This window comes from Lissotriton vulgaris, chromosome 9, assembly GCF_964263255.1.
Source record: "Lissotriton vulgaris chromosome 9, aLisVul1.2, whole genome shotgun sequence".
NCBI lineage: Eukaryota > Metazoa > Chordata > Amphibia > Caudata > Salamandridae > Lissotriton > Lissotriton vulgaris.
The window spans coordinates 188,961,395-188,977,939 of NC_141697.1; the positions used below are offsets into that span (position 1 = coordinate 188,961,395).

The 16,545-nt window shown below is 40.5% G+C and overlaps 1 protein-coding gene across 1 annotated transcript in view; it reads left to right on the top strand.

The window, feature by feature from the left end:
• The window catches only part of ABHD12B (abhydrolase domain containing 12B), a 249,505-nt gene that overhangs the window by 128,366 nt on the left and 104,594 nt on the right, over positions 1-16,545 (top strand). Inside the window, exon 7 of the mRNA XM_086937311.1 lies at positions 1,054-1,183. Coding sequence (XP_086793437.1) covers positions 1,054-1,183 — 130 coding nt within the window. The remainder of the gene's footprint in view (positions 1-1,053; positions 1,184-16,545) is intronic.

Here is a 16,545-nt window from a genome sequence, read left to right on the forward strand (position 1 = left end):
TGGAATAACACTTGAGAATTATAACCAATAATCAAGGACTGTTTCATGTTTTGGATGCATACAACAATGGAAACATAGTAGCACATCAATACACCAGGGAAAATACATGTGAAGAAACATATCATATGCTAACGTACATGCTTTTTATAAAAATCTTTGTGCAGCAAGCATTATGTTTGAAGAACAAAAGGAAAGACAAAAGTACCCAAGGAAAGACAAAAGATTAAAACATTTCAGATTCCATAGATAATTACATATTCTAGGCATCCATTCACTCTGCCACTCAAAAGACTACTTTGAAGGAGCACTGGAAGTTCAGAGACAATAGACTGGAAAATCAACACATGCAAGAATTTCTCTCCAAACCCTCCCTCAAAACGCGTTTTCTACCCATACCATTGACTTCCTGTCTCTATCACAAAAGGACACTTTGTTTACCATGTTTTTAGGGCTTCAGTTCTCAAAGGCTGGTTAACCTAAAAAATAAAACAAAAACCTAGGACAAAATCTGATTATTACATTAATTTTTACTGAAAGTGAATTTGACCATCTCTACTAAAATCTGGTGAAAGGAGGGCAAAACGCAAGAACCTTTCACAAAGGCAAAAATGATAAAAATGATATACTAACTTAACCCCTTCCATGCTGATGACGGCCCCCATCCGTCATGCATTACAGTGCTCGTGTGCTCATGACGGCTGGGGGCCGTCATAAAGCCATTGATTCTTCAATAAGCCTAGCACACGAGAAAAATCGGCCCAGCATGGAAGGGGTTAAAGACTAAATGCAGAGTAAATAAAACATAACAACATTAACGAAAGCTATAAAGTAAAAAACCATCTTCAGTTACAGTGGTTACTAGATGACTGCAGGAAATAAGCTCACATATTTAAATGGCAAAACATGGTTAATAGTAGTACATAAGTAACATAACCAATTTCTGAACTGTAAAAATGGTTAAATAACACGCACATAAAGTTTCCTAGTAGTTCTGTGTTGTGACTGAAAAAATTAAAGCCTGATTTCTGATATATAAATTTGATTTGTTTCAAGGTTATGGTGATTCAACTGGTGAACCAAGTGAAGAGGGGCTTACCACCGATGCTATGCATCTCTACGAATGGGTTAAGGCTCGCAAGAAAATAGGCCCAGTCTGTATCTGGGGACACTCTCTTGGAACTGGGTAAGTATGCTTTATCAGTGCCTGTCTGAACTTACTCAAATTGAATCTTTCAGTTAAGTGCAAAAATTGCCATGAAATGTTTCATATCGGTAGGTAATAGATAAAAGGAGTGGAAGTGCAAGCTTTAAACAATGACAAGTGGTGAAACGTCTCATGAAGAAACTGGTAACAGTTATTGCACCGCTGATCTGATGCTTGTATGTTAATCAACAAGTAGTTTTATCAGTGATATATTTTCAGTATAGAGATTTGTGTGCAGGTAAATTATACTAAGTTTAGACAACCAATTACCCAACCCTTCTTTCTGGCTCTCATAGGCAGACACACTTTCTCAATAGTAGGAAAACTTGAAGAACAAAGGACCCTCTATAGTCAACTACAAAAAATAGACTTATTCTGAGTGTTTTGATGGAAGCTCAAACACAAACCTTTATTAAATGATTTTTCCTACTTCTTGATGGGGTGTGTGTGTGTGCGTAGCACCTATAAAATGCACTAAGGGATGGGAGGAGTGCCTGGAAATAGTTTAAATCATTGGCAGTCACTGTTGGTAGCATTCCATCCCGTTACGTTTAAGCTACTATGCCACTATGCCAGACATAGGCCGTATGCAAATCAGTACTGACCCTACTCCTCACAGGAACAGTCCATCCTGAACTTCCAGACATAGGCTCTCTCCAGAAGGTAACATAAGCAACCCCAAACCGGTTTCTACTTTGTTAGGCCTTCGTCAGTGAGGTGTAGCTTGTATATTTATATTGGCATTTATTGTAATATATTAAATTATAATTTTAGAATCAGCTTATTCTTCTGAACAAACAATATTTGTTTTGTATTTGAAAATCTATATTTTGCATAGGAATGCACAAGGCCTCTGGATCCGTAATGATTCTGAGAGTTGTAGTAGTTTAGGAATAGCAGAGACTGTACCAGCACTATCTGTTGTTCTTTTGTTTAGTACCTTCAGTGTCACCTAGTGAACTTTTTCTGGAAGGATGTTGTAGAGGAAAACTTGACACAACAAGATGTCCACTGAGGCATGTTGGTCCTAGGAATGAAAGAACGATAGACAAAGGTTTTTCACACTAGTGTACAAGTACCTAAAAGCTGAAAAATTATTAATTGTCTAAATTGCCTCAGGAAAGTTGTTCCATGATTTGAGTCTCAGGGTGCTGAATAACATACAACCACAACACATCTGGTTAAAATGAGGCACGCAAAACAGTGCAGCAGTGGCAGAATGCAACAAACAGGAAGAATTATAGGGAAGACAGCAGGCGCCGAAAATCCATGGCCAGATTGATACAATGTTCTGTTGGTAGGACAGAGTACTTTGAAATGAATTCTTTATTTGAAGGCAGTTCAGCACGGAGAGTCCTTGGCCTGTGAAGCATGGTCAAATATACTGAGACCACTACCTAGTCTCATGGCTGTATTCTGTGCCCTCTGTAGTCTGGAAATACCTAGCATAGGGAGGCCAAGGTAGTGTAAATTGCAGTAATCTAAGTGGAATAAGACCTGTCACCTGCCCACCCCGCTACCTGCCCGGACCTATCAGCAGGAATGAATAGTCAAATTCTCCTGAGGAGTTTTAGTTTGGCAAACTTAGTGCTCTAGAAGTTTGAATCTTAGGTACAAAAGATAATACTAATTCAGGGCTCGAAAATTCCACTCGGCCGCTCGCATAGTCGAGCTAAATTTAACAAGGTCAAGCTGTTTTCAGGTCCTACTCGCCCTTTCTGGGGAGTAGGAAAACAAACCAACTTTTGTCCTCTGTCTGTTAAAACGGAACAAATGTGACAAGATAACAAGATTTAAAGGCATTTTTATTGCTCACAAAGTTAATGAGCAATAAAGATGCCTTTTGTCACATTTGCTCCGCTTTCAGAGACGGAGGTGAAGTAGGTTGCAGTTATGTCGAGGACATTTATTAAGGTACTAATCCTGCTGTACCATTTTTTGGATTTTTCGATCCCTGCAATTGAAAATCACTTCAAGATTCTTGACCATCTCTATTGAAATTGGAGGAGGGCCTAGATGCTGGGGCAAAAGGTCAGAAGGCCAAGTGTCACAGTCCTCAAACATTTTAGATTTCTCTGTTTTTTCATTAATTAATCAATTTAAGAAAAATGCACATCTGACCAGGAACCCGGATCAATCTGGCAATTGAAAAATCGAGTTAGATGAGGACTGATGAATTTGAACAGAAGTTGTGTGTCGTCTGCATAAGCTAGTGTGGCAAAGCTAAAGGAATGCATTGGGCCTCACAGTGTCTTGAGGTATTTGATAAAAAACACTTAAAAATACACAATGATCCACAGATGTTTTGTAATTAATTGACTAGCTATTTCATATAAAAATAGAAACTATCAAAACTTCATTTCTAGTCAAGATACTTCAGATCTGTTTGTACTCCATGCTTTAAGGCTATCCATTCTTTATGCTCTGCGTTTTCTTTACTGAACCTTAATTCGTCTTTACAGCTCTTAGAAGATTGCTGGGCTAGTTCTCTGCATGAGCCACTCCCTATCAGATTTCTCTCTCAATTGTTTTTATTTTTGTTATTTTTTTTATTTAGCAGTACAGCAGCAAAAATATTACAAACAGGAAAAGAAAAAACACAATACAGCACATGAATGTAACTGATTCAAGATTCAAAATGTTCACGAAGAGCCCCTCAGATGCTGAGGCTAGTCTAACGTTTTTTAACCCCTTTAACTACAAATAAACTATATTCTAACTTAAATAGATTATACATTTTAGCCCGCCATAACTCAAATGCTGGGGCTCTCTTTGAAGTCATTCAGAGGCGCTACAAAGACGAGCGACAGTCATACAAAAATCAAATGTCGATGCTTATGTAATACAATCGATTGACTGTTAGCAGGCCACATCCCTAGTAACATAATTGCGGTAGTTATTGTCAGTGGAGCATTCATAATTATAGACATAAATTTCCCTATTTCAGAAATAAATCTAAATCATTTGCAGCAACTAAAGAAAATATGCAGACTATCTGCATTGTCTCGCCCACATCGGAAACAATTTCCATCAAACCCAGCGCCCCATTTGGATATTCGTGCAGGGGTATAATATAAATCAAAAATAGTTTTAAAAAATTGTACTTTCAAATTAGCTGACATTAATACCTCCCTAGAGCTAACTATGGCCTTCTCAATGGAAATATTTTGCTCTCCCAAAATCATAGACCATTTAACATTGTGTTTGTCAATGTCGTCTGGTCTGTATAACAGTAATAGCTGCTATAACGCCCCAATTTTCTCCTGTTGTCTGACCATCTCTATAAGAGAATGGGGTACTGAAGTAACTTTTATCCATGATAAAAAGTCCTGAATCTGGAGAAATTTAAAAACCTGAAACTTTAGATAGCGATTTACCAAGATCTTAGAGTAGATCCTACTGTCACAATTAAGTAACAAAATCAGACGATTTGATCCCACCAGGTCTGCTCTTTGCCCTTTTTGCAAAAGACCACAATGGTGGCTTCTGCCCAAGATTTGGACGGATGGCACAGCTGTGCTGCACGGAACACATTCAGCATCTCATCCTTTATTTGGTGAAAAAAAAGCTTGTAAACCTCTGCAAGAATCCTATCAGGACCTGCCGCTTTTCCTGAGGCTAAACTGTTAACGGTACTTTCCAATTCTGCCATCGTAATAGGGGTATCAAGTTGCTCTGCCACCAAGGGGTCTAGATGCTTAAAACCCTACTGCAGGAAAACACTTTCTCCCCCCCCCCCATTCCTCCCTGCTGCATATATCGAGCAGTGTAAAATTGCTGGAAAATGGAAAGTATCTGTTGTGGATCTTGATACGTCCGACCACTCTGATCCTTCAGTGATTGAATAGATCGAGCAGATTCTTTCATACGCAGTCGCAGTGCCAAGCGTCTGCCAATAGTCTCTCCAAATTCATGGCTTTCCTGTGTAAATATTAGATGCTTTCTAGCATTCTCCAAGTTCAAAAAACCCAAAACATTTACCCGATGTTTATCCACAGTATTTTCTAATTCTGAAATATCATTCTAATGCAACGCAATCCCTATAATTAGGGCACCTTCCTCCTCTCTCAAGGCTTCATAGTGGCGAAGTAGTTCCAATTATGTTTCCTTTGTTGATGCAGTCCGAAACTAAACACTTCTCCCCGAAAACAGGCCTTGAAAGTGTCCCATATAGTAGTGATATGGGCCTGCAGACTATTATTTATAAAAAAAATCATTCATCCAGCGACTCATGTACTCTTTGAATTCATCATTTAAACAATGCTTCAGAGCAAAAGAAAAATAATTAGATAAGGGTTTCCGGCTGGGTAAACATAATTCTAAAACAATAGGAGCATGATCGGAGGAAATCCTTGGATAAAGTTGTGTAGAAGCATCTATTAAAAAGGAAGAGGGCACAAAAAAGTAATCCAATCTGATTAGCTTTTTGTGGGGATAAGAATAAAACTTGAAGCCTGGATCAGAGTTCTTTAACTTACCCCATGCATCCACTAAACCATGGTCACTAATTACGTTGTAAAGTGCTTTAAAAACCTGTGGTTTCCACCCTTTATATTTCTGGGGGCCCTCCTGCAACGCTTGATTAGCGAAATTAATATTAATGTCTCCACAGATTACCAAAGGTTGCTCCCATAAAGCCGATTCCATATTTAATTCCACTAAGGTTTCGGCCATGCCAACATTAGAACCATAAATGGTGCAGACCGTAATCTTACACCTCCCTAGCCCACATTCAGTGATAACTCAGCGGCCACACTTGTCTGCTAAAATACGTCCAATGGTGAATACATTTGACTTAGCTAAAATAGCAACACCACGTATCATTCAGGTTTGCTGAGAGGCCGAAATTAATGAGAACCCCAACTCCTTTAAAATGTTTTGTTTGGACCAGGGCATATGAGTCTCCTGAATGCAGGCCAGATCTGGCTGAATAAATCGTAATTCTGCAGCTACCCTCTGCCGCTTTCCCCAATTATTAAGACCAGAAACATTCAGTGAACAGATTTTACCCCTTTATGTACCATTGTAGTAATGTAGACACCCTTCTGGAACACCCAATCCTAACCATATAAAAGATAGCCCACCGGAGAAACACTTAAGCCACCAGCTACATATATCTGCACTTTGAGGACAATTAAAAATGTTACTTTTCATAACGTTTAAGCGTTTCCTTGCTGCTGTGGAATTTTTACCTCTTTTTCCCCACCTCAGTGATACCCCACCCCCTGCCCTAGTGAGTCCCTTCCACCCCTAACCCTCAACCCTCCCCCTCCCTTTAACGAGGCTTTAGGACACATAGTCCTGAGGATGCGAGCTCGCCATAAGCTCCCTGCCTGCCTGTTGACTCTCTCCACTCCCTATGGAGAAGTTCCACTCAGGGTCCGGCAGGAGAGGTCAGCTCGCGCGTCCGCAGCGGACGCCATCTTGCCTTCCAGATTTCTCTCTTGATTGAAGGAGAATCTGACTTCCGTCTTACTTGATATCCATAATTCTCCTCTCTCTTTCTCTCTCTCTCACTTCTGGTAGTATCCCTAATGACTTTAAGAAAGTTATCATTATTCATCTTTTGAAAAAACCTGATCTTTGTCTTTCTTCACCCTCAAATTGGAGACCCATTACGGTCATACCTCCTTTTGCTAAAACGTTGAACTCAAATGTTGCTCAGCAACTTTGTTTTTGTTTGGAACGCAATATTATTATTGATGAGTCTTAAATGGGCTTCTGGTCTAACTGCATCACATAATTACCACTACTATCTGTTGTTTGCGATTCCCGTATGGAGGCTGAGAAAAAACATTTGAATGCTTTTAAATTTCTAGATCTGCCGCGTCTTTTGAAACTGGCGACCATCAGTTACTTATCAGTCAACTCTCCACCATCGGCATACTAGAGATAGTTCTTGACTGGTTTATGTTATTTCTAAAAAACCGGTATCAAAAAGTTTCTCTCACCCAGTTTCCTTCATCGTTCACTAAATGTACCTATGTTGTCCGAAAGGAATCCATATTATGCCCCTATCTTTTTAATAACTACATGCAACGTGTGGACAGTATTGTACACTCTTGGTATTAAAATATATACATATGCTCATAATACCCCGTTTTGAATCAGTGTGCCAATCCCCAAAAGCCATTTGTTCCTTATGGTACCAAATCAAATGAGTGCCCTTTTGCTGAAACTAAATATATAAAAGACCAAAATAATGATTATTGGAGAAAATCATCTTTTTCTCAGTAAACAATCTTTTGGGCTTCCGATTTTGATCCATGTCTCTCAATAGCATCCAAGGTAAAAAGCCTGGGAGTAGAAATTAGCATGCTATTGGAAATGGACTGCAAGTCCTAGTTGTGTTCTCATCTTGTATGCATCTCATTCCTCCCTCTGCATCCTATTTCCATTGCTTCCTCCAGGTTTTAGGCAGGCAGATATGTGTACAAGTCCTTATGGGAGCCCAGTTAGATTATTGCAATTCTCTGGGTACAAAGAAGTCTCTCTTTACCAGACTTACGGCCATTCAGAATCAAGCACCTAGGCTGCTGACTCGTGACCCTTGTCACTACCATACCTCACTATTTTACAAAACCACCCATTCACAACCATGATTTTAAAAATGTTATATAAAGTTCACTGCTGTCTGTAAGGAAAGTATTTATTGATTTCACAGACGTCATCTCAGCGTTAGAGTCTTTTCTATACAAACTCTCTATGTATGGAAAGATCTTCCAAGTCACCTTCAACTGATCACTAACCACTTACAGTTCACAAAGCCCTTTACACATCTCTTTAATTTGCCATAGTTCTATCTTGTTTTAAATAAAGTACTACACTGCCTCTTTATATTGCAGTTGAACACCAAGAGACCCTCTGGGTAATTAGTACGCCTAATTAATAAAAAAAATTACATAACTTATTAAACAGGATTGGGGACAGAGCTTAACTTTGGGACACCTGACAGGAAAGAAAGCGATATTGGAGTACCAGGAGGGGGCAAAGCATAGTGAGTCCTGCTAGAAAGAAAGGAAACAAACCAAAACCCTTTACACTTCAGTTATCCCAGTGGCTTTGAGGTGCTGCAACAGGATGACTGGTTTGACTGTATCGAAAATTGCTGAGAGATTCCACAGCACAGAAAGAAAATGGGACATAGATTGTCAGACGAGCTACATTTTAGACAAGGTAAAGTGGCAGTAACTTTGTAAAGACTATTCAGAGGCAATTCTTTGCATGATTAAGTCTTTACAGCGTACGGGCTATACCCATCCTTACCCTGAATGAGATTGGACAATTTACGGGTATGCTATAACCCGAAGGTTCACTCCATTGCTAGATCAGCGACTATCCTGGCCATTCACGGTTGGGGCAGATGTATTCCTGTTTATTCCTGTTTCACTTTCAACACATTTGGATTACCTTTGGAGTCCAGACTACAGCGGAAGTGACCTTTTTTTGCAGTACCTAGTAATAGCTGTTCCCAACAAGTAGTAGATGTATCTTAGGGCCTGATGAAATGCCTAGATCCGGTTGGACAGTATAGGGCATGAATTATGTCGACCATCCACCCACCATACACAATTCTCTAGTCCGAAGCGGGTATCATTTCTCCCCCTTCAGTCCGCGACCCACTAGTCGATTTTCTAGCACATAGCACAAGAACCCAGTGAATAAAATTACCTTGGGAGCTTCTTGTAGCTATTTTTAGATCACATTCACTTCATTCTACTTCTAATCATGACACACAACCTCCCTCACATAAACTAGCTTCACTACAGCAACCAGAAAAGAATTTCGGCTAAGAGCCCCCTCGTTGGGGCCGTTTGGCATTGCAGCACCGGCCCGACATGGAGCTGCCCAATGATGAATCATTAACAAGAGAAGAATTGCTAACCCCCACTCTAATTTCTTGTCTCTCGATTTAAGAACACACAAACAAAGAAAATATCTTTTGTCTGTAGGGGTTATTTTGTTAGATTGTTCATAATTGTATATATGTTTGTTATGTAGTAGTTTTGTATATATGTATAAATGTTGTATATAAGTATCTTTCTCACTCATGAAAACATACAAAAAAATTTTTGAAAAATTTCAAAAGTGTTTAAACAAAATAACCCCTACAGACAAAAGATATTTTCTTTGTTTGTGTGTTCTTAAATCGAGAAACAAGAAATTAGAGTGGGGGTTAGCAATTATTCTCTTGTTCACTATAAATTGGTCCAGCTACCCCTCGTCCCAGGGCCAGACTCCTTTTTCTTCAATGATGAATCATGACACCCTTCGGGGTGTGTGAGGGCCCTTGCTCCTTATTGGAGTGATCCCAGTGCTATTATACTCTCTCTCTCTAGCGCCTGGACTACACACTCTTTCCTCCTCTCTCCCTTCATCCCCCCATAGGAACAACAGACTCCTTTGTTTTGCATTCTTGGTTGGGGCCTGTATGCTGGACCTCCTAAGCCCCTGTCCCTCCTCGTGAGATTCATTTGAAATAAGTAAACAGACCCACAGGTAAGGAAAAATACCTTTAAGGTTAGGCAACAGGCATAAGAGGCATTTGCATTCTCTCTTATCCAAAACTGCACCCATGTGATTCTACTCCGGCCCCTCCAGCCATATCCTGTGGAGCCTTTCCATATTGGATTCAAACACACTAAATGGAGGGAATGTCTCTATAGAATGGGGAAAGTTTGCGTGTGCAGCTGAAGTATAAAACACAGGCCTCCCCCTTACAACATGAAAGAAGGAGACAACTGATAAAGATGCACAACAGAATTCCATTGCTGGCAACTGCTCAGTCATTCTTCTAACATGCGCCATGATGGTTTTTTTCGCCTAGGAGATGATTTAACTATCCAGACTATCCAGTGAGGTTGGGGAAAAACTGGGATGTAGGATGTCTTCCTCTCAGTAGTAGAAATGGACTAACTTGTGTGACAGCATGGTGACTTATTTCTTTTGTCCAGAGTCTCTCTCTCAACTTGTAAAACCATTCTGAGCCTGCGTGCATGCCCAATTAATATAATAATTGAAACATTTGACTTGGAAATTACATGGGGCATCATAGAAGTCCCTAGTAATGCCTTTGATGCAGTACTTTTCCGAGACGTTCTTTCATGCATGTGGAAATTAACTGCACTCCATTGTCGGTTACATAAGATTTGGGAAATCTTCTCTACTCAACTTTGACAGCACGATTTCTAGCATTGCATTAGTGCTGGCTTAATCCTCAAATTTTACTTCAGACTATTTAGAATAGTAATCTATAAGACCCAATGTAATTTTTTTGTGGGTTGATAAAATGGTCCTACTGTGTTGAGTGCCAGTTTTTGACTTGCACGATTAGAAGATGCAATAGGATCCAAAGAGCATACAGGCAGTGGAAGCATTCTAGTCACTTGATGGACATATTTCACAAGATCTCACCCCTTTGTCAGCATTACTTCCCATGCTGGTCCGCCAGAAAAAGGCTTGTAACAGAGTTATGAGTGAGGCCATTCCTGCATGCTGTTGGTGCCCGTTTAATAGTAAGACGCCTCTGACACTTGCAGGTAGTATACACCTGTCATCTCTTATGAGCAAATCACCTCATACTGTCAGTACATCTGCCACATGGTAGAAAAACCTCATGCTAACAGATTTGTAATACCCTAGTATTCATTCACATATTTTAGGACCTGCTTAAACGTGTCATTTTTATTCTCATCCTCTCCCCATTGTTTTGCGGATATTTTCCACACAAATTGATCTAGTTTGTTATATGTTGAAGCCACCACATTTAATTCATGTTCAATTTGTTGTTCATAGTCCGTTGGTGGCGTAGATCAATGAGAATCACTCAACAGTTTTATTGTTTTTACCTGGAACATATTTACCATGAAAGCAATATTTCTGTAGCTTGGAACTCGGCAAGCAATTTGGGCTGATTTTCTTCTTCCTGCCCCACACATAATGCTTACATTGGTTGATGGCCTGCACAAAGTCTATAAGTTCCCTTTCAATGAAGACATAGCAGCGCTTTGTGGATGACAAACTGCTCAGGCATAAGCTACATTCCATTCCTCTGTATCAGATCCTTGAGATGAAACCACAACTAGACCATAGGCAGTGGTGTCCACTGTAATGTAGCACTCACTGCTTAATTACACTGAAAGGTTTTAATGTGGGTGCGCCAGCAATTAATAATTGTATAGATTCAAGGGCAAGTCGTTGCCACTCTCTTCCAACAAATGTTTGATCGATTCACTACAAACTCCTTAAAGGCTCCTTTTTTCAGCAAAGGTTGGACATATTTACTATAGCAGACGGAGCCATCGCACCTCAACTACGGAAGGTCATCAACATCTCCTTGGAAACAGCGACATTCCCGGAAAGCCGGAAGCACTCCGAAATTAACGCCCTCCTCAAGAAGCCCAAAGCGGACCCCAAGGACCTCAAGAACTTCTGGCCCATCTCCCTGCTCCCGTTCCCGGCAAAGGTCATCGAGAAAATCGTCAATATGCAACTGGCCCGCCACCTCGAAGACAACAACATTCCATTCCTCTGTATCAGATCCTTGAGATGAAACCACAACTAGACCATAGGCAGTGGTGTCCACTGTAATGTAGCACTCACTGCTTATTTACACTGAAAGGTTTTAATGTGGGTGCGCCAGCAATTAATAATTGTATAGATTCAAGGGCAAGTCGTCGCCACTCTCTTCCAACAAATGTTTGATCGATTCACTACAAACTCCTTAAAGGCTCCTTTTTTCAGCAAAGGTTGGACATATTTACGATAGCAGACGGAGCCATCGCACCCCAACTACGGAAGGTCATCAACATTTCCTTTGAAACAGCGACATTCCCGGAAAGCCGGAAGCACTCCGAAATCAACGCCCTCCTCAAGAAGCCCAAAGCGGACCCCAAGGACCTCAAGAACCTCTGGCCCATCTCCCTGCTCCCGTTCCCGGCAAAGGTCATCGAGAAAATCGTCAATATGCAACTGGCCCGCCACCTCGAAGACAACAACATCTTGGACCCATCCCAGTCCGGATTCAGACGAAACCACAGCACTGAGATAGCCCTCATCACCGCCACAGACGACATCAGGCGCCAAGTAGACAACGGCGAAGCATCAGCCCTCATCCTCCTGGATCTGTCAGCCGCCTTCGACATGGTCTGCCATCGCACTCTAAAGACACGCCTCCAAGAAGCCGGAATCCAAGTGAAGGTTCTTGACTGGACCACATCCTTCCTCTCCGGCAGAACCCAGAGCGTCCACCTCCCACCATTCCGATCCGAAGCCTCCGGTAAGTTTTCACAACACTCTCATTCTTTACACTGATAAAAAAGTCTTTGGTGATAGTTCTATATGGGAAAACTGAATCAGTCATAACATCTAAATTCTTACCCAATGCCACTAGAGTGCACATGGGGTTCATGTATCTTCTTCTTCAATAATGCTGTTAACACTTTTGATTCCTAATATAATGTGCTTCAATATATTTTACTTGTCTTCTGATTCTGTGGCTGCTCCACCTTGGTCGACGACTAACTTAAAATAATTTTTACCCTACCTACGTACTTCGGCTAAATAATCCTTTTTCCTACAGATTTTACATTCCTTCTCTACAGCAGGGAAAGATGCCAACTGGAAAACAGTATCAAAGTGGTAATATGCAAATTTGTTATCCATTTTGTATCCTTGATCTCTTCATACTTCATCATGTGTTTCTTTACGCTACTCATCATTTTCACCATTTTATCCTCATTGACCTCCTTAAACCAAGAAACAGATTGTTGGATAGCCTTGGTAGTTGTAACTGACTTGATCGAACATAGGGTGACCATTTAACCTCAACTGATCTTGGATTATTTTAGAGTTAGTTTTAAGCATGAGCTGATCTCTGATCGTCTCGTATACTCTAGCTCATAAGGTACACAAGTTAGCTAATCCTCTTAAATGGGTAAAAAACTCATGAAAGTATTCCTGAGGTTTTTGCTACATGTGTAAAAGTTGTATCTCCTCAAGTTATGCTTGTACTATGTTTAAATCTTTCCTCTTTTCTTGCCATGGCCTCATTAAAATCACTTAATTCTCCTGAACCCTTCACTGGTATAATTTTCATGTGTAAAGTTACTCAAATGTGTCTCCTCCCCTTGAATAGAAAGGTTTAAGCCTATTTTACGAGTGTAAAGTTACTGTTTGTTACTTTTCACACATAAGTTTTATTGTAGAACAAATTATAACAATACTACAACATTATTAACTTGTATTTAAATATGTAATTATTTTTAACATATTAAATTAAATTGTTTTTCTTAATATATAAACATAAACAATCCAGTATAAAAGATATCATTATTTATTATGTTGTAAGAGTTATTAGAAGTCAGGCATAGAAATAATTTCAATAATTTAATAATAGTATTTAGAAATTAGATGTCCATTAATTTGTAAATTAAAAAATGTATAGACCTATTTCATAATAAACTTAATTCTGTTTTATTCATATGAAAAATAAACCTTACATAACTTTTTTTATGTATTAAAGCTAAAATAAGTTAATTTAATTTAACATTAAGTCAGTGCCTCCATTATTTTTTGTGGGAGGGTGTTGCGGTACCAGTGGTTGGCCATGTGTGATGCTGGATTTACTCCAGCTTTGAGCTGGTGTACATTTATTACTGTTTTGGATCATTTTTGGCTTTAGAAAATATATAGGTGCAGTTTGTGAATAGCAATGGGCTTACTTTTTTGTGGGTGCATTCATGTCCCTCCCTAAACTACTCCTTAACCCTCCTTGAACCCCTCCTTACTACTGCCTTAATCCCTCCCGTTTAGCAGTATTAGTATTTTCCACCCAGTCCTCCTCCCCACATTTGCTGCTATAGCCTTATAGCTCGCCATAGCGGGCTATACCGGACATTAAATGCCCGCTCCAGTGTTAAAGGGAGTGAAACGTTAATGCCGGAGTAGCCCAGCTACGGAGGGCTATAAGGCTATTCGAACATTCCGTCACGTGAGGGCAGAATGGTCTGCCTCCCGGAGTTTGAGGGGATTGAAATCCCCTTGTCTCCATCAGGCCTTTGTTCACAGCAACCGCTGTGAAGGATTTCATGGGAATGTTGAAGCTCCGGGATTCTACCTGCCATTGGAAGCCCCGAGTTCTCCATGGTTTTCAGTGGACCCCCCAACATTCCATTGTTCTAATAATGCATATACCTACTACATGTGTGGAAATCCCCTGCAGTCAGAGATCTTCGTACATAAAAGCTAGGTATGGTGGATGAACCTCCACATCTAAGTTGGTGTATAACTTTTTGTTGTGCATTACTGTTTTTTTTAAAAACATTTTATTAGGGTTGGTTCACATCCATTACAACCTATGCCTGTCTCCATAACAAAATGTACTGGTTATTCGTAATACATCTTTACAATGACGGTGTCACAGAGCCACTAATGTAGTGGCTTTGAGTGTGTTATAGGCCAATGGGATAGCAATCTTCATGAATGTACTTTAATATATGTGGAAAAAAGGAAAAACATTTCTGCATAGTTTGTCTCTTCAGACATCCTTACTATATCTTATAATCTCTATACCGTGACATGTGAACATACCCTAATTATATCCTACCTAATGAAGCAAAAGAATGTCATAACAACTAAAATAACTAATCCCCCCTCCCACCCATCGGCCATATTGTTAATTCACACATTTGCAGCTAACACCACTGTCTATACTTTACTTCGTGAGTTTTCAACTCCAGCTATAGATTTTACCTTAACAATAAGAACATTGCGTCCTGAATGAACGGGCTGCTGTACTAGCAACGTATCCATATTTACAATTCATCAGTATACTCGTCAGATTGCATGAATATCGGTCGCTTTAAGTTCTTCCATTAACACATCCTATCCAATGAAATAGGTTTTTTCCTCAGTCCACACCTTTCTTCACTCTGGAGCTCTATACCCTCTGCAGTACCCCAACGGCATCCGATATACCAATCCTGGACCACTGGTGCCTTCCTCGCCTTCCAACGTATTGTTATCGTCCTTTTCGCAATTATTAGTATTAGATTAAGAAAGCGGGTTGTGGGTTGCCCAGTTTTGCTAGTAAGACTTAGTCCCAGCAAACAGGACTCTAAGGTGTTAATTATTCTCCCAGGCGATATGGTTGTTAATATGTTGTGTAGTGTGGACCAGTAATTTAAAATTCTTGGGCAGGACCATAACATGTGTAGTAGGTCAGCATTCGGCTCTTGGCACCGGGGGCACTCATCAGCTACTTCCGCGAACATCACACTTGATTTGTGGGTAGAGAAATATGCCTGGTGTAATATCATTAGTTGTATGGATTACGTGCCACCTTCCCAGGGTATTCAATAGCACCCTTCCATTCCTTATCTGTAAGATCCCTCCCTATTTCTGCATCCCACCTTTTCCTGAGAGACCATAGGAATGCCGCCCTATGTGATTTGATCCCATGTGCCAGCCACTTTGTTAGATGACTGCCGTTTCCCATTAGGTGTAACATGTTCACTAATTTGTGCGTTGGGGGTTCTTGTCCAACCGGGGCCCAGCCCTTACGTATAAATCTCAGGATCTGTGTATGCGTCAAAAAAAGTGTATTGGGTACTCCTCTATCTTTTAACAGTGTATTCTTATCTACCAGTGTACCGTCCACAAAGAGCATAGCTATCGTATCCACTCCTGTATCCAGTCAGGCTGAGATACGTCATTGGGAGACTACCTCCATAGACAGCTGGACACCCAGCAAAGGAATATTTGGGGCATACGGTCTTTGTCGTTTAGTATATAGTAGCGCCTTTCTCCTGTAATGTAGAGCCACTTTAAGTAGTGGAGGTGTATTCTCTAGTATCTTTATGGTTGGCATCAGTAAGTAATGTAACTTACCCCCCTCCCACTCCCTCCGTGACAGTCCTTTTTCATGTAGATACCTGCCTGCTAGCCAGTATGCCATCCACTGAAGCTGGCTGGCGTAACAGTATGTTTTGAAGTCCGGTACCCCATTCCTCCGCTTCTATTGTCTAACTTAAGCTTTGCTAGTCCAATTCTACGCCTACCCGTGCCCCAGATTATTTCTATCAACAATGCGTCTAGCGCTTTGAATATGTGGGCAGGTAATACTATTCGCAAGTTTGTAAAAAAGTACAACAGTCTGGGAGCAACACCATTTTGGTGATGGCTATCCTTCCCGCCACCGAAATGGGCAGGGATACCAAAGGGTACGACCAACACCCGCAGCTTCGGTTGCAACGCCTGCGTTACTCCCTCTCTGCAAGGAATCTGCCAATAACCCCGATTGGGTTCTCGAACCTCCCAGCAAAGTGCTTCGCCAGCACTTT